Source organism: Liolophura sinensis, chromosome 11, assembly GCF_032854445.1.
Source record: "Liolophura sinensis isolate JHLJ2023 chromosome 11, CUHK_Ljap_v2, whole genome shotgun sequence".
Classification (NCBI taxonomy): domain Eukaryota; kingdom Metazoa; phylum Mollusca; class Polyplacophora; order Chitonida; family Chitonidae; genus Liolophura; species Liolophura sinensis.
Window position 1 is genome coordinate 9,124,926 of NC_088305.1, and position 26,291 is coordinate 9,151,216.

General features: G+C 38.5%; 1 protein-coding gene across 1 annotated transcript in view; it reads left to right on the top strand.

Moving 5' to 3' along the window:
• Positions 1–20,996, top strand: part of LOC135477837 (uncharacterized) — a 73,442-nt gene extending 52,446 nt beyond the window's left edge. Inside the window, 11 exon segments of the mRNA XM_064758042.1 lie at positions 3,864–4,023; positions 4,915–4,973; positions 5,143–5,865; positions 5,868–5,963; positions 6,068–6,223; positions 8,586–8,657; positions 9,301–9,488; positions 10,991–11,330; positions 16,063–16,310; positions 17,651–19,756; positions 20,412–20,996. Coding sequence (XP_064614112.1) covers positions 3,864–4,023; positions 4,915–4,973; positions 5,143–5,865; positions 5,868–5,963; positions 6,068–6,223; positions 8,586–8,657; positions 9,301–9,488; positions 10,991–11,330; positions 16,063–16,310; positions 17,651–19,756; positions 20,412–20,468 — 4,205 coding nt within the window. The 3' untranslated portion in view covers positions 20,469–20,996.
• Positions 20,997–26,291: the final 5,295 nt, after the last annotated feature.

Sequence of the window (26,291 nt, forward strand, 5' to 3'; positions counted from 1 at the left end):
CAGCAAGGAAAAAGAAACGCAAACAAGAAACGGTTAAATAAATACATGTGTAAACTGTATTCAGTACAGGTGTGTTCAGTGTAAGCTTAAGGAGCACGACAGTACTCTAATTCCTTCAACCTTTTCGCATATGAAAGAGCAACTTGCATTGCAATTTATACAGATTTTTAAATTGTGTTCGGAGACAAAACTACATTGTTTTGGATTGGCCAAGTTTAGGGTTTCACTTAAGTGGGATTTAAACAGTGTACACAGAATAATGGCGTCAGGATAAGATGGAAATATAGACATTGCAAACATGCGAGAAGATTGAAGAATTACAGTACAGTAGCCCTATGGAGTTATATTCAGCACGACAATCCGTGCACAAATCATCAGCGCACTAAGATACATGTGTCACGCAAAGAGTCAAATTACGTAATAACTCATGACATGAGCTGTCATTACATATGAAAAAAAACTCTACAGTTGTTTGCCCTAAAAAAAAATTCCCTTGTCAAAGCGTTTTTTTTTTAGGGTAAATATAAGAAGTTGTAATGTATTTCTTTCGGAGTTAAAGCATACATTTCTAGGGTAGAACCTCACCCTTACTTAGCTCAACAGCTCTCAAAAGACCTTTCTAAGATGAATAGAACTCTACCTGTAGCTCAGAATTAGGAAAAATGGGGGTAACTTCAGATCGTGCATGGACAGCATTTTGGGTCATTTACAATAGGTATATAGGAAAGGTAAAAGCTGACAGTGACTAAGGTAACCTGTGCCAGGTATTCTGTAGTCCTCATGGCCTGCAGGTTCATGCTCTACTTGCCCTTTTACTGTCAAACTCTTCCTGCTATTTTGTACATACGCCACATGTGAGGCCGTACATCATTAAAGTATGTTTGTTGTGCGTAATTTGGCAAACCCTCCAAAAATGAACCATATATTAATTTTTATTGGCATTTTGTGAAAACTTTTCCTTATTTCCTGGATGTTAATTTCCTGGAAGTCCATTTTTTCCAGAAATTAGAATAATAAAAACAAGGAATTCTCTATGTACTGACCATATTTTGTCTTACTGGGTCATTTTATACTCAGCAAAGACTAGTTTAAGAATGGCCTTAGCTTTGATCATTCATACACCTTTTGAGCCATTCATCAATTCTGAAAAGTTTCCAACAGAGTCTGTCAATTCATAAAGGCTTTCAGCAGTTGGTTTTGACCTGTCCACCCCTTTAGTATTTGAGGACTTGTAAGGATGAAGGCTGACTAAGGAAACGTGAGCTCTTGTTCGGGTCTTTTAGGTACCAAAGGTGAAGGATTGTGAATTAATTTCTGGCACTCCATTTTCCTTCATATATAAAACATTATACACCGGTTTAAAAAATTAATATATACTTATTGAAAAATAGCTATTTTTGTTCACTGGGTTCTGTTAAAATACAGTGGGGTCTGTTAAAATTCTTGTGAGATCTGAATGTAACATCGTTTGTTTAAATTTTGACTACTTTAAGGTTTGTGGTCTTCATAGCAGTGTGTATACACTTCACGGTTTAAATTTATCAGCTTAATTTGAACAAGATACACCCAGAGTCAAACTCTTATTCCTAAATTGCGTAATAACCCTGCTGTTTCATTAGATAAATGTATATTCCTTGCATAGCAAGTGTAATATGTACATATAACAGTTAAACAGTGTTCTTTCACATTTTTCATGTGTTTTTGTTAAAATCATGCAGATCATTTTTGTGGACAATCGTTCGTGGAATTAAATGGTCTCTCGGACATGCTCAGTTTGCACATGTATGCATTTTAATACGGACAGTTTGATGGAGCTTCTTTCCTGCTTGTGGCCTCATGACTCAGTGTTCTTCATAAGACTTGCTCAACCTGAATTTCAGCTCTAGCGACAAACCTTATAAACCTACCTGTCAAATGTTAACACACTAATGCGTTCAGCTTTTTCAAAAAGATCGACACAAACTTGGATAAATTTACATGTTTGTCTGTATCTTTATGTAGGATGTATATTTTTGCATGTAGACTGTGGATGTACTGTAAATGCCACATTAGTTGTCTGCATCAGAAAGTAAAATTATGCACACCTCGTGTCATGCTATTGAATGTGTATATAACTTTGACTTAAACCAGCAGAAATTAATTAACATATAAACAATCGAACGCTTTTATGTTTTGTCTTAGTTAAGGCCCATATAATTGCACAACATGATTTGTAATGTTGATCGTCATATATAGACATGTTTTATGTTTTGTCATAGTTGAGACCCATTAATTGCACAATATGATCTGTAATGTTGATCGTCTTGTATAGACATGTTTTATGTTTTGTCATAGTTGAGACCCATTAATTGCACAATATGATCTGTAATGTTGATCATCTTGTATAGACATGTTTTATGTTTTGTCACAGTTAAGGCCCATTTAATTGCACAATATGATCTGTAATGTTGATCGTCTTGTATAGACATGGGAAAATGAAACAAACAGATTGCCTGAGGCACAAGTAAGTCTTGATATTCCAAAAAAAAAAATGAAACAGACGCAATGATCCAGGAACTTTTCAACAATGAGGCCGCTCATGCTGGATTCCTCTTCAGCTGTATGTTGGGCTGGAAAGGTCTGCCAGTAACCTGCGGATGGTTGTGGCTTTCCCCTGGGCTCTGCCCGGTTTCTTCCTGCCATAACGCTGGCCACCATCCTGTAAGTGAAATATTGAGTATACATCGTAAAACGCCAACCAAATAAATAGAACAGTGTAAACACATGATTGCATATAATACAGTGCTTGGTGCTCAAGTTCGCACTTGACAGAATACGTACAAAATGCACAGGTAATACTTACAACATCAGAATTAACTGTTCCTCACCCTCCAGGAGGTACGTGTATATAGTTAATGGATATCTTACATCTAATATGTCGTCGGCATATGACTGAAAAATGCTTAAGTCTGGCGTTAAACCCCAAGCCTGCAAGCATAGAGTTTATGTTGTGCACTAATATAATTGATGTATTATTAAGTATATCTAGCTGTTTTCTCATTCCAACTACATTCTCACCTTCAACTCCTTGGAAGGCTTAATTTACATGCTCAGACCATTTTGATGCTGGTTTCTTTTTTTTTTTTTTTTTTTCTTTTTCTTTTTTTATGGTAATCATAATGCATTTACAATCACCAGCTTGGCCCATTTGTATGAAGCCCACTTATTGAGCAGGTTACGAGCAAGTAATATGCATGGCAACATAATGCCTACAATGCTGGTTGCCATGGTACTTACATGCTCTGAAGGGGCCTCCGTGGTTCAGTCGGTTAGCGCACTGTCGCAGCGTAGTTACCCAGAAGCCTCTCACCAATGCTGTCGCTGTGAGTTCAAGACCAGTTCAGGCTGGTTTCCTATCCGGCTGTACGTGGGAAGGTCTGCCAGCAACCTGAGGATGGTCGTGGGTTTCCCCCGGGCTGTGCCCGGTTTTCACCCACCATAATGCTGGCCGCCGTCGTATAAGCGAAATATTCTTGAGTATGGCGTAAAACACCATTCAAATAAATAAATAAATAAATACATGCTCTGAACGTTAAGAAGGCTTTGTACAATCGGGCCCAGGTCACTAGCTGATACTGTACATATGTATTTATTTTGTTTGTATGATAATGTAATTGTGCCCAGTATCCTTTTTTACATTTTTATCTTTTTGTAGTCCACCTAGATTGACAACTGACTCCTTATAGGACAGTTTTCATATGGTTATAAGTGTTTTATTTGTGAAACATTTCATTTGTTCATAAATTAGGGCTTTTTGCTTAGATGTTAAGTGTGTCGACTAATTTGTTACAATTGAATAATTCAGACTGTTGTTGTTGTTGCAGTACCTGACCAGGCGCAGTCGATGCCGGACTTACGACGAACGGAGTCATCACGTGTGGCCGTTCACGATCAGTCCATGCCCACTTATATGCCAGGATCTGGACCAAGAGAAGAAAAAGAGCAGAATTTTTTCATTTTTCAAAGGAAAAGAAATATAAAACAGTGAGTGAAAATATAATGTTCGTTTTGTGAGCATTCAGTTTGTCTACAGTTCAGTAGAGAATAAAATAATTGTGATAATTGTCGAAAACTAAAGGCTGAGCTACCATTCCATGGCCATTGTATCAGTGGTAACTCAGTAACAGTAGGTTGTACAAAAAAAAATATATGCTAAGAAAAGCACATTTATATGTACAGTAATTTCCGTATTAAAACTATATTTCCATACATTGTATATGTTATTATATACACATTAGGTAGGGCCACACAAAGCTGTAATCCTCAAAGTTGGGAGACCTGAGATCAAGCCCAGGTCGGGTCATACCAAATACTTTAAAAATGGTACTTGTTGCTGCCTCGATTGGCGCTGGGCACTGAGAGATTACAGCAAGGAAATGGGACTGGTTGACCAGGTGTCCGTATACTGTGACACCGTGGGGTGTCTTGTATGGTATCTTTGGCGGCAGCACTTTAGGAACATGAATTTGCCCTGCCACAAGAAGACACAGTATATGTACACACATCTAATGGTTCTTTGCGTCATATGACTGAAAAATTGTTAAGCACAAGGTAAAAATCTCAAGCATTCACTTATTCATTTAATACAAAGTTGTTATTAAATGTCTACATTGGTAGACTAGTTGGCTTGGTCCACCCGTTATGTCAACATAATGTTATTTCAATTTTACTTCAAGCCTTTAATCTCATTTTGTTTGTCTTTGTGTTTTATTTTTGCAAAAGTTGCAGGATGCAGCAAAGTTTGTTCTTGATTAGGGAATTTTGCTAACAAAGGGGTGATGTTTATTAGCCCACTTGTCGCTTGTGGTGTTCATCATTATTTCCTGAGTCTAAATTGTTTTTCTTTGCTAAGCTAAACCTGGATTATCCATATAGATTTTGTCCAGCCACACGCCCTTATGTTAATCCTGCCCCAACAGTATTCAGTGTGTCAGGTAGATGTTTTTCTGGTTGCTGAGCACCCTGGGTATTGGTTTCAGTTGGCTTTAAACTTTCTTATACAACTTTCTTCCAGCATGGGGCCTCATTCGCGGAGACACTCCAGGTGCTACAAAGCCTCGAACAACGGGCTCACCTCCGCTCAGAAGAAGTGGTGAAGCACAGAAACAAGAACGCCCAAGACGATGTACGCCGGGATGCCACCCGAGGAGAATGGACACATCCAAACACGGTCGGTTAGCAACGGACAGCTTCCCCAAGGGATGACCTCCACACCCACTTCATCACAAACTCTGGATCGTCCTGCTAAGAAACCCATGGTGGCCTCCCCTCCAAGCCAGACTGGAGACATGGCATCGCACACCCTACCTAAACCCACCAGTGTTAAGTCGCCACAGAGAGGCCATGGGAAGAAAAGACATGCCCCACCCCCACCCCAGCAAGCCCCAACCCCTCCCCAGAGCTCATCCGCACCTCAGCCATCCCCATCCGCATCTCCTTCCCAACCTCATGCCCCTAGTGTTCCAGCTCATGCCCCTACCCCATCTGCTCAGACCTCACTCACACCCACCTCATCTTCACCAGCGACAGAACGTGCTAAAACAGTTGACCATTCACCGGAAGTCAAGAGCAAGTCCAAAGCACAAAATAACGTACCAGTTTCTGCATCACAAGAACACATTAGCAGGCCAGAGGCTGCCAATGTCTCTGTGGCCGCAAAGGAAGTAACTGAAAATGAGAAACCTGAGGCCGAAGCTTCTTCGGTTGTTGGCGTGCAGAAGGAGATATCTGTCAGCGTTGAAACTGACGCCAACAAAAGACCCCATGAGCATTCGCGGACAAGTTCAGACTCCAGTGGTTACCACGAGGCTACGCTAAGCGGACCTGAGTCCCGGAGGCCAACAGACTATCCTCCTCTCTGCAGTACAATAAAGACAACAGCATGGACACAGAGTCTATAGAGAGCGCCGACCCCCACCCCCGAGGCCCAGCCAAAGGATGCTAAGCCTGGCCCACCCCTTAACATCCCTCCTTACGCAGTCAGATGCGCAATCGCGATGCTGAGCTGGACTCGCATGTGATTCTGGAGAATTCGCCACGTTGCCGCGCCACCGTGTGGACAAGAAGGCCAAGGAGGAGAAGGAAGCTAAGGAGGGCTTGCAGCGTAGTCATTCCCTGGAGAAGGAGAACAAGGTTGCTCCTCAGAGGCGCAGAAAGGCTCCTGCACCACCCCCACCTGCGATAAGTAAGAGATCATTTGTGTATTTTTCACAGTGTTGCATTTGTAAGATTAGACCCTTACATCAAGTTTATAAACTAGCTTGATCCATGGGTTTGTTAATACGTTAAGCAATTTCCTTGATTCTGATTGATTATGATCCTTACTTTTTTTTTGGGGGGGGGGGGAGGAGGGATTTTTTTTGCAGTCTGCGTGTACATTTGAATAACTGGTTTTTAGTGTTGACTGATTTTGTTCAGATTTTAAGGTGATTCCGTTTGTGGCACCTTTGATCTGAGCATAAGCTTTGCATACTTAATGATATCCTAGACTCTGATTGCTGATGATCAGTAACTTGTGGAAATATTTTCTGGTTGTGATAAAATTTCGTATCTAACCCTAAGGTTAGATGAAGTTGAAAAGAATAGATTTATACATTCAAAGTTTCGCATATATAACCATTAAAAATTCTCTGAATTAGTTTTCCCGTTGTCAGTTTAAATGTTTTGCATAATTTGGTTGCAAATTTTGTGACCTTACAGTTGTGTTTAATTACACACTTTCACAAGTCATAAAGCCTTCATCACAGTAGATTCACGTCAAATGTTTCACATAATACCCAAGTAAAAACAAAAGCTTTTGGACACAACATTTCAGTATTTTATTTTGCCATCATCACTTACTGGGGCAGTTTCATGGTGTTAAAAACATTCCGAGCCTTAGATTTTTGTCGTCTTTATGTCTTGCAAACTTCACATACAAATATGTACGAAGATCTTGAAATACATTTTCACAATCGGTGTAAGCACATATGTACTGATATATTATTCAACAAATACAGGTTACTTTGTATTAATTAGGCATACAAAGTACCCTGATTCTTTAAAGAGCAACTTTCAACTGCAATATATGCACATTTTTTATTTGATTTTGGAGACAAGACTACATTGGTTAGAGTGGCCAATTTCAGGGCTTCCAAAAAAGTATAATTTTAGCAGCCCACATAGAATAATGCCTTGAGAATGTGCTGAAATAAACACCTTGCAAACATGTTTAGAATTTGAAGAATTACAGTACATGTAGATGAACAGTAACATTGTTTTTATGTACATAGGTACTCGTAAAGATCCAAATGATTTAGGTCACTGAATAAAAAGGCCTTGCTGTTTAACATGTGTTTAAGCAAGGAGATGTACATTTAAAGCCCCCCCCCCCCCACCCCCCCACTCCCAAAACTGTGTACACGCCATATACTTAAACACCGGTGTGCCTGCATGCCCATAAAACAGTGCGGATAGATCGTGACTTTGTTTATGCGTAAACTGCCTCCCAAAATACCTGTGAATCATGTGACAGGATTGGAACTCCCTGTAAGATTGTATGGTTGCCTGTTCTCACCCGGAGCTAACACATGCTCCAGGCGGAAAATCACGTTTACCCTGTAACCTGTTGTGTAGCTGGGATATGTTAATTACGTCAACTTTCAGACCCTGTGCGTGTGTTACCTGCGATACCTCAGTAGACGATTATTAGGTTGGGCTTTTTTATAACGGAAGTCTGAAAGAAAAAGAAAATAGGGGGAAAAGAATGAGACGTAAATATCAACTTGAATCCACCCCAGTGTGATTGTTTTACATACAGGGCTCTAGACATGGTGTTAAATCAGTTTGTTATATATGTCCAGACAATTGGCTTAATTTACACACTGTAAATTATACATGGTTAATTTGTACCAGTAGGTGTGATTAACATGTCTGATCTGCCAGCAATGTGAAGAGGTGACTTGAAGTGAATGTCTGTAATTAAGACCAGTCAGCACCGTGTTTGAAATATTTATTTTGCAGAGAAATAAAATATAAGGACAGCTTAATTCTCAGTATTATGGTGTAATACGTGGGAAGGTCTTCCAGCAACCTGCGGATGGTCGTGGATTTCCCCCAGGCTCTGCCCGGCTTCCTCCCACCATAATGCTGGCTGCCGTCGTATAAGTGAAATATTCTTGAGTACGGCGTTAAACACCAATCAAATAAATAAATCAATAAATAGATATAGTAAGTAAAGCTTATCCGTTCATGGTTAACTTGCATGTGTAGCAATGTTAAATCACAGCATTTAAAATATAACAGCATGAATTTTGTATTTTTGTATATATTTATTTTACATTTCAGTTTTCACTTCTTGCCGATATTACATGTATGATCTTGCGCCTTGTGCCTGTTTATCTGTTGGTGTGGCTGGCCACAAACCTACATCTGCTTGACAATCAACTCAAAAACAAAACAGAAAAAAAATTTGGTTACACATAGCAAGATGCACAGATTTATCTAACTTACACAAACCAATCAGAGCTCTCCATTCCTAAACATGCTAAATGTGTTGTTGTTTTCAGGTTACATCTATGTGCCTGTAGCACTTGAAGTCTTTTGTAAACAAAAGCTTTTATATTTTAAAGATAGAGGATGTCAGTACGTCCTAAAAACACAGATGCATATCTGTACTGCAGGTATTTTGTGCAATTAAATAATTTCAAGTGGGCGTAGGGAGTTCTTATGCCGAAGGCTTATGAATTATCACAATTGAAGCAATTCATCATTTTGATTTAAATTAGCAGTTATGGCAAATAAACTGTGACAGCATCTACAATAGGCAGACAGTTGCACTGGACACTTCCATTTTCAAGCATTCTTAGAGATGTTTTGTTGTTATTGTTTTGGTTTGTTTTTTCTGTTTTTGTTTGCAGTAGAGCACCAGTTTTATTTTGTGTTCTGTGGGCAAGCCGATCGACTTGACACTAAAGAACTGGAACTAGAATGAAAACTAATTTGAAAATTTACTGATTTTCTGATCAAATAAACATAACTTAAATTAATTTAGATGAAAAATTGTCCAGATCGCAAAAATTAGATATCAGTTTTATTTTTATTTTTATACCTGTTTTCAGCTTCGAAAAATTCTGCCCTGGAAACAAAAATATAGATTTGTATGGCCTTATTAGTAATGAGGACTTTGCCTTTGCAGTTAACAGGTAAGGCTGCACCATTTTGACTGCTCTTCTTGATGTGAAACATAATAATGAAAATCCCGTTTGTGTTTGTTTTGTGCAGGTGATTCACCTCCTAAAGGGGAGCGTAGTAATGGGTCATCGGCTGCCAGCACCCCACCATCCGCGAGAGCTCCATCAAGGGAGACCATCCAGGCCAAAACACACAGAAGTGAGGGCAAAGAGGATAGGTCATCCAAGGTAAATGACCTCAGATCTCAGCCAGAGCCAGTGAAGAGGGAACTTGATGTGGTAAATTTAAAACTTTCTCTTTTTAGAAAGATTCTTGTGTATTTATCATTCTGCAAAATTTGCAAATACAATCCGTATGATGTGCAAACATATTTGTCATGATATAGTACAAATATTGTCATTACATTGTTGACTAGCAAACTACTGCATTTTGCCTAAAGCTTAGCCTATTTCAAAAGTGACACATTTTGCCTAAAACTGAGCCTACTTCAAAAGTGACACGCGTTGCCTAAAACTGAGCCTATTTCAAAAGTGACACATTTTGCCTAAAACTGAGCATATTTCTAAAGTGACACAGTTTTCCTTAAGCTTAGCTTACTTCAAAAGTGACACACTTTGCTTGATTCCAATTGATTCATTCACCTTTTGATGCCACATGAAAAAATTATTTGATGTTTTGTTAATTTTCTTATCAGAAAGTCATCAAAAGTGTCATTTCAAGGCTCTAGTGTTCTTCTGAAAGTGTATTTTTACCTGGGAGGAGTATTCCTCCCAGATTTTTACATATCAAACTTTAGGTACCAGTATCCCTATACTGCAAGTTCACCTATGTTGTACAAACTCCATTGTCACACTGTATAAATTCTGTTCTCCTGTTGTACAAACTCCGTTGTCACGCTGTATAAATTCTGTTCTCCTGTTGTACAAACTCCGTTGTCATGCTGAAATATTCTGTTCTCTTATTGTACAAACTTCGTTGTCATGCTGCACAAATTATGTTCTATTGTACAAACTCCATTTTCATGGTATACAAAATCTTTTCTATTGTACAAACTCCATTGGTCATGTTGCACAAATTCTGTACTTATTGTACAAACTCCGTTGTCATGCTGTACAAAATATGTTCTGTTGTGCAAACCTGTTGTTATGCTGTACAAAATCTGTTTTCCTATTGTACAAACTCTGTTGTCATGCTGAACAGATTCTTTTCTCCTATTGTACAAACTCTGTTGTCATGCTGTAGAAATTCTGTTCTCCTAGTGTATAAACTGGGTTGTCATGCTGTAGAAGTTCTGTTCTCTTATTGTACAAACTCTGTTGTCATGGTGTTCTCTTATTGTACAAACTCATGGTGTGCAAATTCTGTTCTATTCTACAAACTCTGTTGTCATGCTGTACAAAATCTGTTCTATTGTTCAAACTCATTTGTCATGCTGCACATATTCTGTTGTCCTATTGCACAAACTCCATTATCATGGTGCACAAACTCTGTAGTTATTGTACAAACTCTGTTGTCATGCTGAACAAATTATGTTGTCCTGTTGCACAAACTTCGTTGTCATGCTGTAGAAATTCTGTTCTCTTGTACAAACTCAGTTATGTTGCAAATTCTGTAGTGTTGTACAAACTCAATTGTCATGTTGCAAATTCTGTACTATTGTACCAACTCCATTGTCATGCTGCACAAATTCTGTTCTCCTATTGTACCAAGTAAGTTTACTTACATGAATGTACTAAATTTATCTTCATGTTTTCCTTTCCTGCGTCCTTCCCTCTGACAGGTTATGACTGAGGAGGCAAAGATCGATGCTGTTAATCCTGAGACAAGGGAGACAACTCAACCAAACATTGACCTACAACGCAGACCTTCACGTGCGGACCCGCCATTGTTTATAGCACCACCTCCTCCTGACACCCCTCCCCCTGACACCCCTCCACCCCCGGATACGTCCTACCAAAATGCCGCCTTACAAACCGAAGAAAAAGCACCTGAAATAGTGAATGAGCCGACGACCGCTGAAGAAGGCGGATTTAATACCTCCTTGACATCAGAAGGGGCAGAGCTAAATAACTCGTTGACAGCTGACAGTATTACCAGTCTGAAGAGTTCACCAGGGAGCAGTGAGTATTGGTTTTTAATTTGTGAGTATGTCCGTTTAATTTGTAATGGTGAATGACGTGGGGGTGTCCCGGGGAAGTACATGTAGATGTATTAACACTAAAATAAAGGAGTGAGATTGATATAAAAGTGATTCTGGGTGCTTCATTGAAAACACAAGTATTGGATTCATTGTACAGAGCTTATAAGGAATGCTGTTTTCATTTTTGCGTGACTTTTTAGTTCAAGTAGTGCAACCATGCCAGCTTTTTGCTCATTGATCACCTTGCCAATCCCTTCCATTTGGCTGTATATGCGCAAATCAAATTCAAGAAGTGAAATGCGTTTGATTGGATTCTACATTAATTAACAGTGACGAATTCAACTCGACTAACTCTCATTACATAGGTTTTAGGAGAAATATGAACCAGAGGCCAATTTGGGAAAAAAATTCTCCTACAGTTTTTCTGTTAATATTATTTAATGAAATGCCAATAGAACATCGTTATCTGTTTTTAAGATTGAAATCTGCAGACAATATTTTCTTTCCAGAGATGATCCTTGGCATTCATGTCTTTTTGACAATAGTTTACCTTAGAGCTGTGCTTTTGTAGAAGGAGAAAAATACGAAGAAAAAGGAAATTTGAAGAAGGAAATACTTGCTTTATTGCTTTTGACTTAAGCCAGCTTCTTCATTTTGTAAACAAGTTTGCTTGTAGTCATTAAAAACATTTCTGTGAAGCTGTTGGGGTTCAATTCCCTTCCTCTTGCTATTCTGCAGTGAAGTGTTTGCCAACCACCAATGATGTCGTACTAAACATAGGCTATCCTGAATGCCGTTTATAGCAACAGTTTCTCTTGAACAGTCATTTTTTGTAGACGCATACTGTTTTGAAAACTAATAGATAGATTTCTTTAGAGATTTTGTGTGCGTTTACATTGTATTTTAGTTTAAAAACTAAACTTTAGTCATGTTAGTTTATGTATAGGGGGAAAAAGTACTCAAATTTTTTAGATCTTTATTTCACAAAATTAATTGCACCGGAAATTCAAAATTTGTTGCACTAGCTTGGAAAACTGGCCAAAGGACTGAAAATATAGATATATAAACTTCCCCAAATTATAATTATTTGATTGAATTTGTGCTGGACGTATATGCTATAGGCAGTTTGAATTCCCATACTGTTGGATAAGAAAGTATGTGTAGAGGTACCCATAATTACACATTTATGTGTAGAGGTACACATAATTACACATTTATGTATACAGATACACATAATTACATATTAATGTATAGATACATGTAAACTGTACAATGTAGTATACATTCAGTAAAGTACACATAATTACACATTTGTGTATAGATGCATGTAGACTGACCAATGTCATACACATTCAGTAAAGTACACATAGTTACACATTAATGTATAGGGGCCTCTGTGGCTTAGTCAGTTAGCGCGCTAGCGCAGCGTAATGACCCAGGAGTCTCTCACCAATGCGGTCGCTGTGAGTTCAAGTCCAGCTCACGCTGGCTTTCTCTCCGGCCATACATGGGAAGGTCTGTCAGCTACCTGCGAATGGTTGTGGGTTTCCCTCGGGTTCTGCCCGGTTTCCACCCACCATAATGCTGGCCGCCGTCGTATAAGTGAAATATTCTTGAGTACGGCGTAAAACACCAATCAAAAAAAAAAAAAAAAAAATCATTAATGTATAGATACATGTAGACTGTACAATGTAGAACACATTCAGTAAAGTACACATAAATTACACATTTGTGTATAGATATGTGTAGACTGTACATTGTTGTACACATTCAGTAAACTACACATAATGACTCATTTGTGTATAGATATGTGTGGACTGTACAATTCAGAAAAGTACACATAATTACACAGTAATGTATAGATACATGTAAACTGTACAATGTAGTACACATTCAGTAAAGTACACATAATTACACGTTTGTGTATAGAGACTTGTAGACTGTACAATTTCGTACACATGCAGTAAAATACACATAATTACACATTTGTGTATAGATACATGTAGATTGTACAATGTCATACACATTCAGTAAAGTACACATAATTACACATTAATGTATAGATACATGTAGACTGTACCATGTCGTACACATTCAGTAAAGTACACATAATTACACATTAATGTATAGATACATGTAGACTGTACCATGTCGTACACATTCAGTAAAGTACACATAATTACACATTTGTGTATAGATACATGTAGACTGTACAATGTAGTACACATTCAGTACAACATACATGTACATGCATCATACCGGCCAATGCTTACATATAATTAGTGTAGGTAAAAACCTTGATTAAGTTACTTGGCTGGGAACAGGTTTGCCAAGTTTTTAAGGAATGGATATTTAAGAACATTACAACAGACATTTACATAAACATAGGAGAATTTCCTGATCAGCTGATTGAGGGAAATCAGGCGTTTCAAAATATCTTTGATGAGAAGGGCCAAAACTATGATGTTTTCACTATTGGGTGGGGGTGGGAGGTGTCATCTTTTGGAAAAGGTTCAGCTGAGATGATGGAAAAGATTTCGCTTCCGTGCCCAAAAAAAAGTTGATGCCTGTAAGACTATGATTCACCTATCCAGTAACAGGAGCGTCCTTTTTGTAATACCCATTTTGTTTTCCCATTTAACACCTCGCATCTGTCACATCATTTGCACATCATTAACACAGCGGTTTGTTGTTATTAACAAAGTTTTGTCACATCATTATTTAAATTCATCCAGTCATATTTATTTTTTCTTTTTTTGGTTCACCTCCCATTGGGACTGCAGGTAAAACTCTGTTGTAGTTGTGAATTGCATGCGCTGGCATTTTTTTTTCTGTTTTTTTTAATTTTTTTTATTTACCTGAATGATCAGTGCACGAGGCTATATATTTATCTGGACCCTTCCCACAATGCACAGTGTCTCACCATAACTACAACTGACCTTTTGCCTGTGAGGAAGTTACCTCCCCTGACAGTATATAACATTGCAGTGAGTGGTTTTGGCTTTTGTGCAGTATCTGGATCTAGAGCAGAGTTTTGAACTTGAAGGTTTGTCCTCTATCTATAATCCCCCCCCCCCCCACCTCAACACACAGAACAAAAATGCAAAACTGCCCTTGGATTTTCATTCACACATAACCCCCCCCCCCCCTCCATCTGAATCCACCCATGAGGCACTTGCAGGCTCACTGGCTGCACATTGAATAAATAGTGACAAAATTGTAAAAATAGCACAGAATTACAGCCTTGAAGTAGAGATCTTGACTGTACAATTAATCCCCGTTTATTTCTTGCACATGTTCTGGCTGTATTAACAATCTGTGGTGTTTTAAGTTTCATTTTGTTCATCGACTAGAACTTTCAGCATGTTGCATACACTTACAATTTTCATTCAAGTCGTCGTTGGAAATTAGGTTTATTAAAATCTCAGATGACTCTGTTGCTTAGCAACCTCAAATGTCACACCTTGGCTGGCTTTTGATTTCTTCATTTAGGGTAGCTTACAGAGCACTCATGCTATCCACTTTCTTATTTGAGTAAATAAAATAGTATTGACAAAATACAAGCAAATGTACATGTAGATGCAAGAAAGATTAACAGTTCTGTCTAATATGATTGGTCAGGAGCATCGTGATTTTAATCTTGTTTAAATAGCCCAGTGTAAAGTTTAAAAGGCCTAACAATTGATAAATACGTGTAGCTTGCATGATAAAATTTTAAGAATTAAATGTTTGAATATGTTACTAATTGATATAATATCTTCATTAACACATTAAGTTACTTAGACATTGAGTGCTCTAGATTTACATGTGCATGTATATAGCGAGTCTCCTCCAGATCAGAAGTATATTAGATGTACACATTATATTTGTTTAATACAAAAAAAAAAAAAAATTTAATTGACAATAAATGATATCCTATCATTTTATATTAAAATCAATTTCTGTAACTGGTAGAAAAACAAATATAATATTTGTTTCATGAAAATATTACCTGGAAAATGATAACCCGTCAGGAACATATTCATTCAATCATTTTTTGAGAATTTTTTTTTTTATTGTCAGAATTAATAAGTTCATGGTATTTGCTGTAACATGGACTGATTTAGTTAAATTGCTACACTGGTAACCAAGGTGAACAGTAGTCCAGAGTATGAGGGACGGTCTGCCAGCAACCTGCAGATGGTCGTGGGGTTCCTCCCACCATCACATATGAAATAGTCTTGAGTACAGCAGAAAACACCGATCAAGTAAATAAACAAACAGTTCATATAAAAAGAAACATACACAAGTTTTGTTGTTGGGCTTTTTTTTTCAATTTTTTTTTTTAATAAGCCTTCAGACCTTCATTGTTTTTCTCTGTATGAACACTTGATCGTATTATTGTTGGTGTAGGGGATAAAGAAAGTTAGGTTATAGCTAGGAAAGCAGATGTGATTTTATGGGAGAAATTTAATACTGGAGTCCTGCAGTTATGTTGCGTATATGCAATTTAGAACTTCTTCATCATTCTAACTAACAAAGTTATATTAGGCTGCAGTGACCATTCTAACAATCATTTTAACAAAAGAAATTTTGTGTGTGTGACACTTTGTATCCCCGATTATGTGGTGTCCCTCAATAACCCTGATCCAAGTTAACACGGTGCCAATGAACTGCATGCATGGCGGGTGTGGTGTCCCTAATGCTTATCTCCCCTTCCATCATGTCACCAGCGCAAAGTCGGAGTGAAAGCCGTGCCAGCAAAACCTCCATATCAACCATCGATGACGTCAACCTAGCCTTCGATGAAACAATTGCTTTGGCAGAAGAGGTGTTGGGAAAATCCAGTGAAGGTATCGGTGTTGAGTATAAGGGAGCTAACCATGTCAGAACTACTACCAGGGTCTGGGTGTGGTACCATTGTACAGTTCTTCTTCAACCAATTTTACATACAGCACAAAATTACTTCAGATTTGTGTTATAAAGTTGTTACGAAATGTCCGAGCGCATTATCATTGAAAAGTACCCGGCACAGTTTATTACAAACGACACTTCAGAAGACTTGTGCAGATTTTAAACTGCACAGTGGATTTCAAATTCAGCTATATTTCACTCTAATACAGCACTCGGTAAGTACAAATGATGCTCTTCCTTACATACAGCACTTCACCAGTGAAAATTTGCACATATATTTATAGCATTTTGTAAGTGCTAAAACAGTGCAGTTCATTTCTCACAACACTTCATTTGTGCAAAGTTGCATAGGTTGTTACCTACAGCACTTTATTCCTGCAATTTTGCACAGATTATTACACTTTTAGCAGTTAATTTGTATGTGTAAGTGCAAGGTGACATAGATCAGATGCTCTGAACACTTGATTAGTAGAAAGTTGCCGATTATTACAAGGGCAACACTTTGTCTGTGAACACTTTCTATGTGTACACTTTGTCTCTGAACACTTTCTCTTTGAACACTTCGTCTGTGAACACTTGTCTCTGAACACCTCATCTCTGAACACTTTCTGTGTGAACACTTTCTATGTGAACACTCATCTCTGAACACTTTATCTGTGAACACTTGTACAGTTTATTACACACAGCACTTCATGAACTTCACTTCATGAAAAAATGGACTTCACTTCTTGCAAATGTGCGGGAGCCTCCATGGCTAAGGGAGGGTTAGTAAGTCCAGCTCATGCTGGCTGCCTCTCCGGCTGTGGGAAGGAGTGTCAGCAACCTGTGGATGGTCGTGAGTTTCTCCGGGGCTCTGCCTGGTTTCCTCCCCACGTTAATGCTGGTCGGCGTCACATAAGTCAAATATTCTTGAGTGCTGTGTAAAATATCAATCAAATAAATAAATAAATCACGCCAACAAGCACTTCACTTCATTTGTAATTTATGCAAGAGAAATTGGTAAATTGAACATTACTGTGTTGAGTACTAGGTGTAAATTGGTTAAAGGTGATACTTTGGAGCGAAATGTAACAGTCTGTGCATGTATGTAACAAGGTTGAAGAACAACTGTAAAAAGGTTGCAGGCCGAACTTGCAGCTTTGAAAGCTTTTCAGTTGTAGGCATATATTTGTGCGATGCCAGGAATAGCTTCGCTGGGTTTAAACATTCTTATTTGATGCCTTTATTGAATTATGATGTATAATATCTATTGTCATGTAGCTGTTTTGTATACCTTGTATTATTAAACAGTTGTGTCTAGAGTTTAATTTGTGGATGTGGACCTTAATGAATGTCAATTGACCTAGTTAAAACCTGGTCTCTGTTGAAGACGGCTTTGAGATCATTTGCGCTCCCGCATAATTCCAGCAAAGTCACAATTATCACTTGTTTTCTGGTCGCTGTTTTTTTTTTGTGCTTCTCTTCTATGTCTTGAAATATTTGACTGAAATATTTGAAAAATCTTCACCTTTGTTCTATTTTAATAATGACATATTTTCAGAAGATGAAGGCCAGTCACCAGTGAACCGATTATGTGAAAATGAAGACACAGCTAGAGGGTCACCACGAGACAGTATAGAGGTCAGATCAGATAGAGGTAGCCATGATGATGTGTTCAACCAGAATTTCAGACAAGAGACGTCCAGACATGAGGCCAGCACTGTTTCAGACAGGCTGGTAGTTTCAAGCTCCTCTGAAGTTCATCGACAATCAGATCCCAGCGTCTCAGAAATTACGTATGATTTCAAAGTTGATGCTGTCCCTCCTGGTTTTACAGGAGACTCTATTACGCGGCAGTCCACATCCGAAGAGGAAGAAGAAATCACAATTATCGAGGAGGAAATCGTGTTCACGGGGCCGTCTGCTTTGATACAAAGCTATAAAGATGATGCCAAGAAAGAGCATGAGTGGCAAAAGGATCTGGATAAAAACATTACTGAAAGCATGGGGGTTCCTGGAGCGACTGTACCTAACTGGGACACAAGTGCGGAACCTGAACCGCGGGAGAACAGTATCGTCCATGCCAAAATGGTCATGGTGGAACCCGAGAGAGAAGCTGAGACACATTCTCAGCCAGAAGTAGGACGCATTAGGTCTTCAGCTTTGGAGAGTGAAGGATCTAGACATGCAGAGGTACAAGTGGAAAGGCCGCCAAGTCCCGTTGTGGCTCAGAGTGAGAAAGACACCGAGAAAACCGTTGTGAATGGATACGATGATGACGATGCCAAGCGTAGCACGATATTGCGATACGTGCGTAGTGAGGCAGACCGTACTCGAGCCAGAAGAGAGCCTAAAGAAACCGGAAAGAAGGAAGAATTTATCTTCTCTAAAGAAGACTTGAACAAAATTGACTTTTTAGGAGGTCGCAAACCTAAGAAACCGGCAGTTCGTCTGCCAGTTTCAGCGACACCAGTGATCAGGTCAAGTGCCAGTAGTGCTCATACAGCACCAATTGTTGAAAGCCGAAGCAACACAGCTGCACACCAGCACAGTCTGGGTGTGGCCAAGCCCTCCAAGTCCTTCATGGTTCCTCAGCCCTACAGGCAGCCGTCTGGCCGCTCAGACAGGAGTGGCCTGGAGAATTCCCTGTACAGATCTACTTCAGAAGAATCACCCAGAGAAAGACAAAGTGGTTTGTCGCAAGGAGGAAGTAATAAAGCCAACATTCGCTCAGACATGAACTTTCCAGCGACTACCGAAAGCGAAGTGGAGAATGTGCTAGAGGAGAAGTCTATCTCAATGATTGCTCTGCCAGCTATGAGGGTATCATCTTCATCCTCTGATCGTCACACAACTTCCATGTCTTCCACCGAGGCTGAAGGTCAAGGTCTGAGGAAGACCTCCACGTCCAGCGTTCGTCTTTCCAACACAGCGAGATCAGACTCTCCCACCTCCTCTTCCACTCTCTCCTCTTCCACCCACACCCACAACGGCTTTGCTTCACAATCATCGTCAAAGGACCAAGCAAGCTCCACCCCTGTCCCTGTGAATCATAATGGCGGGACCACGGAACGGCAAGAGTTGGTGAACGCACAGTATGACCGGCTGCAAAGCCAGTTTGCTTTGTGGCAGCAGCAACTGGTACAGAACCAAGCATTGCTCGCTCAGCACAAAATCATGCCAGAAGACCAGAACCAACAGCTGCAGCAGTTGCAAATGCAGCTCCAGCTGCAGCAACAGATGATGGAGCAGCTGCAACAGAGCATGCAGGCTCTGGCGATGCAAGGCGCAACAGTCACACCTCCCCCTGCAGTGCAGACAGCACAAGCTGTTAACTCTGTACCACCTCCCCCACCAGTGGTTCCACAACCTCCAGCAGCACCCCCTGCTCCAAGAGCCCCGGTTGTGCCCAAAACAGAAGAAAAGACAAGCTCCAAGCCCAAGAACAAGAAGCGCTTTGAGAGGCAGTTGGATCCTAGGGAAGAACTCATGTTGGCAATCAGACAAGCATCTGGCAGAAACTGCTTAAAAAAGGTAATTACAGTCGCATAGAAACTGCAGATAGCGGAACCATTAAAAATGTAAGCGTGACCTCATTGAGCTCTGACTGGCTTCTTCCGTATATAACTTGAGCAGAAATCTATTCTACCACACCAATTTTCTCCACATCCTATTTTTGATAGAGGAAATTTGATTGTGAAAGCTGAATACCATAAATATTGCTCGGAATTGATAACCCTCAAGACAAGAAGCATAAAGTGGATTGTGATTTCTACCTTTCACAAAAACAATATTTATGGTATTCAACTTTCAGTGTGCAATATTCTGTTATTTATAAATTGACGTTTTTGATTTTTTTTAACTGAAAGTTTATTTATTTATATCGAATGGTTTTAGCTTGTAGGGTCTTGACAGACAAAAGCATACCTATACCCTAATTCTTTAGGGTGAGAGAACTTTAGGGTGAAGAGAATGATGGGCACAGTTCTATGAAGCTTGCATGTTTAATGACACAAACAAATCATTTTAGCATCATTTTTATAGTAATTATATGCGTAAATTCCACTGAAAAATGTGATTTTTAGTGGTTAAAGATTTTCAGTAGGTGGAAAAAATAACTGAAAATTAACTGAGCGAATTGTTAAATTAGTTCAGAGTAATTTGTCTTTTTTTTTGGTTGTCTTTTCAGGTCACAGTTAAGGAAGCTAGGTGGACAAATCGCTATACAGCTGGTGAGCAGCAGTGAGACTCTCCTCCTGAAGTGAAGAGTGAACCAAGGGAGACTACCCATGTTTGGATTTATTGCTACTGGAGACAATTGACAGTGCCTTGATTTTCTATGAACTTGTACATGTATGTCCTGAAATTAAGCAAATTGTTTGGCGAATGCTGGTACATTGAGCTTGTTGTGATAATTGTGCAAAAGGTTTATGTAGTTTGACAGCATTGGAAACGTGCTGTATGTGTGTGTGCACATAACAGTACATGGATGTACCTGTACTTGGCATCAGACACCGTGCAATATACATGTATGTGCATGTATTTATCAGAAAGCAAGCCAAAAATGTGATAATGTCATTATAAAGGTACATGTAGCATGAAGCAAGATTTATGACTAAAAAATGTGATACATGTACCTGAAGGAATGATCAAGTAGGATTCATGCCCCAAAGTATGATACCTTGGAGAAAGCTAAAGTAGTATTCATGCCCCAAAGTGTGATACAGTGGAGAAAGGTGAAGTAGGATTCATGCCCCAAAGTGTGATACCTTGGAAGAAGCTAAAGTAGTATTCATGCCCCAAAGTGTGATACAGTGGAGAAAGGTGAAGTAGGATTTATGTCCCAAGGTGTGATACCTTGGAGAAAGCTGAAGTAGGATTCATGCCCCAAAGTGTGATATCTTGGAGAAAGCTGAAGTAGGATTCATGCCCCTAAGTGTGATACCTTGATGAAAGCTGAAGTAGGATTCATGCCCCAAAGTGTGATACCTTGGAGAAAGCTGAAGTAGGATTCATGCCCCAAAGTGTGATATCTTGGAGAAAGCTGAAGTAGGATTCATGCCCCAAAGTGTGATACCTTGGAGAAAGCTGAAGTAGTATTCATGCCCCAAAGTGTGATACAGTGGAGAAAGGTGAAGTAGAATTTATGCCCCAAAGTGTGATACCTTGGAGAAAGCTGAAGTAGGATTCATGCCCCAAAGTGTGATATCTTTGAGAAAGCTGAAGCAGGATTCATGCCCCTAAGTGTGATACCTTGGGGAAAGATTAAGTAAGATTTACACCAGTGTCCCACAGTGTCATACTTTGGAGTATTATGAAAGCTGAAGTAGGGCTTATGCGTCCTAAGTGCGTGATACCTAGGAGAAAAATGAAGTGGGATTTATTCCGGAAGGTGATATACATGTGCCTTGTAAAAGATGAAGGTGTGCATGTTGATCTAAACGTGTTTAAAGTTAAAAGTCTGAGTGGTGGTCCTCACCTGAATGTAACATGGCTGCCATGTTTCTCTTGAACTTGTGTATTGGTTAACAATGATTTACTGGTGGTTCTGAAATTGATGTTTTTTTCTGTTTTATTTGTGTTGCGTGTAACATTGGATACCAGTACCATGCTACCATTTCTGATAATTATATGCACTCAGTCGTGTGAACGGGTTGGATTGGACGCGGCTGTTACTTGTCGTCTGTTCAACACTTGTATGATTGTCAGTCTGGAAGGCAGAGTTTATAAGGGTTTTCGAAAAGATTGACCAGTGTGTCACTTTGTTTAGACTTTGACAATAAACCTCTAGTGCGCGTAACTGAAAATTAAGAGACGGGAGTGACACGAAGGTTCACACAGACGGGTTCGTCTACATGTATCCGTACTGTAGCAGCCACATCTTGAAGCATTCACATACACATTCGGGAACTTGTTGTTGAACTGTGACACTGCTATGAACCAATATGACTTTCTACGAAACTGAAACAAGCGAAGGGGAGTCAGGTGAGATATGCGTACATGTAAGCTGTGATTAATTTTAGGAATGCTGACCGTGTGACTACGCAAGGTGAAGAGGAAAACCTCAACATTAACCCTTATGTACTGTTTGATATTACCTTCGTATGTATGTTTGAAGCTTATCATTAAAGGGTTGTACATCAAAGGTAAATGTTCAACTAATCAGGGATATTGTTACCTGTATCCAACTGTATTCAGTTTCTTGAAACTTTAGTACCTACATGTATACTATTTTCTCCTCTGAGTATTTGTGTAGTTATAAGTGGCATGTAGCAGAATGTGTACTCGTGAGTTCTTGTGTCGATCACCAGCAGCTGTGTTCTTACAGGAGTTTGTACGTGTAGAGTTGTAAAATGTCTACAATGTGGATATTCACTGATGCGTCGCCAGAACTACATAAATAAGTACGCCTCTGCTTCGTATCGTAGCTTACATGTCTGTACTCTCTTTCGTCTGATCGTTCACTAGAGCATTATTATAAAGAAATTAGACAATACCGGTAGTGAGGAATTATGGGAAATAATGTTTCGATCGCAAATTACTCATTTTTTTCTATAATTCTACCAGAATGCATTGGAAACACCTTTATCAAAAACGTAGAGAAATGTACATGTAGGTCAACGAGAAATGGTGTAATGGGAGAGTGGCTAGCGACATGTTTGTGTTGTATTATTTATATCTTTTTGGTGACGATGATGGAATCTTATTATTATTATTATTATTATTATTAAAGTGCTCATGTACTAATTAGGGTTCTGAACAAATATAGCTCCAGTAATGTATTTATTGCAATCAGAAATATATTTTTGCTCACGAAATTAGCAAATATACATGAACATGTGCATGTACCTCTTTAGGACTGTTAATTACACCCTTTATAAAACTGCAGTCGTACCACAAACTTTCTTTCACTGTGTTACAAGCACATACATATATGTTAACTCTGTCAGCTTAAATAGATTTATGACTAACAAACTTCAGCCAATGAGATTCATCCTTGTTTACTAAGAGCATTTCAGATATTGTGGAGCACAAACCAATCTCTTGACGATTGGCTATAAAATTGTCATTGAAAATCAATCAAGCATTTGCTCATCAAGTTTTATGTACTGTTATACATGTATGTAGCGGTCTCCATTGTTCACAAGAGTTACATCCCCTTAGGGAAGCTGGAAACCCTGGAATATCCAAGTCAAGTTTGAACAGCTGCCAACTGCCAATTGTGACCAGCGAGTGGTAATTTCCTGGTACATTTAGAATAATTGTGTCTTTATTTATGGAAGGTAGCCAGTTAATGTACAATGAAACTGTTCTTCCCCAAGGCCTTCACAGAGAAAACAGTGTATACATGTAGGAAGCATGTACTTGAGAGTCCTATCAAATAAATACATCAGTATACATGTACATTATATGTATATAATACAACATAGTAAAGTGTCCTGTAGTTCGAGAGGTGAGCTTAAATACATTCGTACATACAGATAGCAACAACAACCAAACAACCAATTGTGCTCTCATGCCAACGGCCCCAACTAGAGGGAGAAACAGGGTAGTGGGAGGCGGACCATGAGTAACCCCCACACACCCCACACCCCCACCCTTCCTGACCTCCCGCTTGCTGTAAGCCCCCTACACACACGTACAGAGCACAAACCAAGTGAGTTGGTGATTTTATTGAGAATAATGTATTAATGACGGCTTATTTCACGTCCGTTATTATTTTATATCATGGATGCAATCTGAGCTACATGTACCTAGTTTCTCTTGACTAAAATCAGCGATTCATGTTTCGCACGATCAAGGAACCAATGATGGCTTCATCATCAGCAAGCAGTGCTAGTAGAATGGTACATATAGAAGCCTGATCAAGGTTTGCTAGAAAAGAGCCGGTATGTAGCATATGGTACAGAGAACATTTCTGTTACAAACGAAGGCAGATTGGCTATCACAAATAGAAATTTAGGTTAGTTACGTGTATGTGTTCCCGTGTATACTTGGTCAAATATGGGGCAACCTTTGTAAATTTACAAATTTGTAGAGCAGGACTCACTTTCACACAATTTTTGAAGTAACTTTTTGTTTTTTTTTTCTCTGGTAAATCACTCCACCTCATGATTTAGAGCAATAACACAAGCACTGTCATTTTCAAAAAAGTTAAAATGTCTTGGTGTTTAACTCTTGGAGTCTAAATCTTAGGCCATTATAAAAAAGATATTTTTTAAAGATAACTGACTCTCCAAAAAAAAAAAAAGGACACATACCGCTTAACGTTCATCATGCATTTGGTGAAATTTCATTACTTTACTTTTTGTTCAGTGTTAGTTTCTTCAAAATTGCATTTGAATCGCTGATGTTTTCATAAGCCAGAATAGATAAATAAAACAAAAAACCTCATGCTAAAATATATTAATAACCTATATATATATATATATATATATATTACTATGGTATTTACATGTACTTGTAGGTGCCATGGCCTAAAACATGGTTTGCAAATTATCGATGGCTCTACAGATAATTATCCTTGACGCATCTCGTGCTGACCCAGTGTAATACATGTACGTGGACATAAACAATTAATAAACATCTCCATCACCATTAACACCCCAGCCCTTGCCATTTGCCAATCTCCTTTGTCTTTCATCTTCACCCATTTTAGGCTCTGAATATGGAAACTACTTATTTGTTGATGGAATTGAATTACCTCCCCTTATGAGCATGTCTGAATATAAGATATATTTATAAAGCCTTATATCATGAACTTCCTTGCAATTTTTTGTATGGGCAATTTTTTTTTTTTGGGGCAATGAAAGATGACCAAAAACAGGATATTCCTTTAAAAAAATAAACTAAACAAACAGTGTAATGAAATTGTGAGTAGTATTGCACAAGCTTATTTGTTCAAACCACTTAGTTAATTGTTAGAGAGATTTACACATGTGTAGAACATATTGGAGGAGTTGACTTTGTCATAAGTGTACAAGCCACTTACCGTCATTCAAGTGATTCAACATTTGCCAGTGATTTGAAAAGAAAAATATGTGTATGTACATGTAAGTTGAAATACCTGGGTGTTAGGGTGGGGATATTAGAGTTAGATATTTAGAAGGTGTTGAGTATAAGAACATTTTTGCAATAGCTGTATATGTATTTGTTAAGGCTATTCAAGTTTATTTAACCACCCTCCACCCCTTTAAGAATTATATAATTTATATACCACTTGTGAACACATCCATGTATTTGTTATTTACTTTATATATATATTTTGTATAGAAAACATAAATGTCCTACCTATCTACATCTGTATATCTGTATATAATCTCATGTAAATTAAATTTAGTTATATTTCATAAGATATTGGTACTGTTACAGCAGGCACAGCTTAAGTACAATATTAAATACATGTACTTATTACGTACCGTGTAGTACGTGGGATATTACGTGAAGTTTTCAGCGGGCAAAGTTTCACATTGATGTATCTGTCTTTCATGTGGTAGACTTATGAATTTCACACACACATGCATAATTGTAGTCGATTTTCTTTCAATACAAGAAAGAATAAACTGTTTCAATATATATATATATGTATACTTCTATCAGCTTTAAGAAGGTGATATTGCATTCTGTTAAAAAAAAAACAACACAAAACAATAGGGGATATTTTTTATTATACATATGTACTTGAGAGCATTAGCTATTCATGTTCATTTTCTCTAAGTAGATTAACAGTGGATCTGTAACAATATTACAGGTGTAAAAAGAAACAGTACTATGGAAAAGTGTTAGAAGTGATTTAATCTGTCAGATGTTAACAGACTTGAACAGGCAAGTTTAAATGCAAATTTCAAAATTTACGTGCATGTCCTTCAAAATGCCTCCACCATAAGGAGACATTGAAGTGAACAGCTTCCATATGCAATCATACTTTGAAGAAATACAAAGCTGAAAGAAATGTCCCCTATTTTTTTTTTTTTTTTTCAAGCAGTATATAAAATGTATATATATGCACAGCAGACATGTATGAAATCTTCTCGTGAATTGAAACTTCACCACGTCTTTACGGTGACCC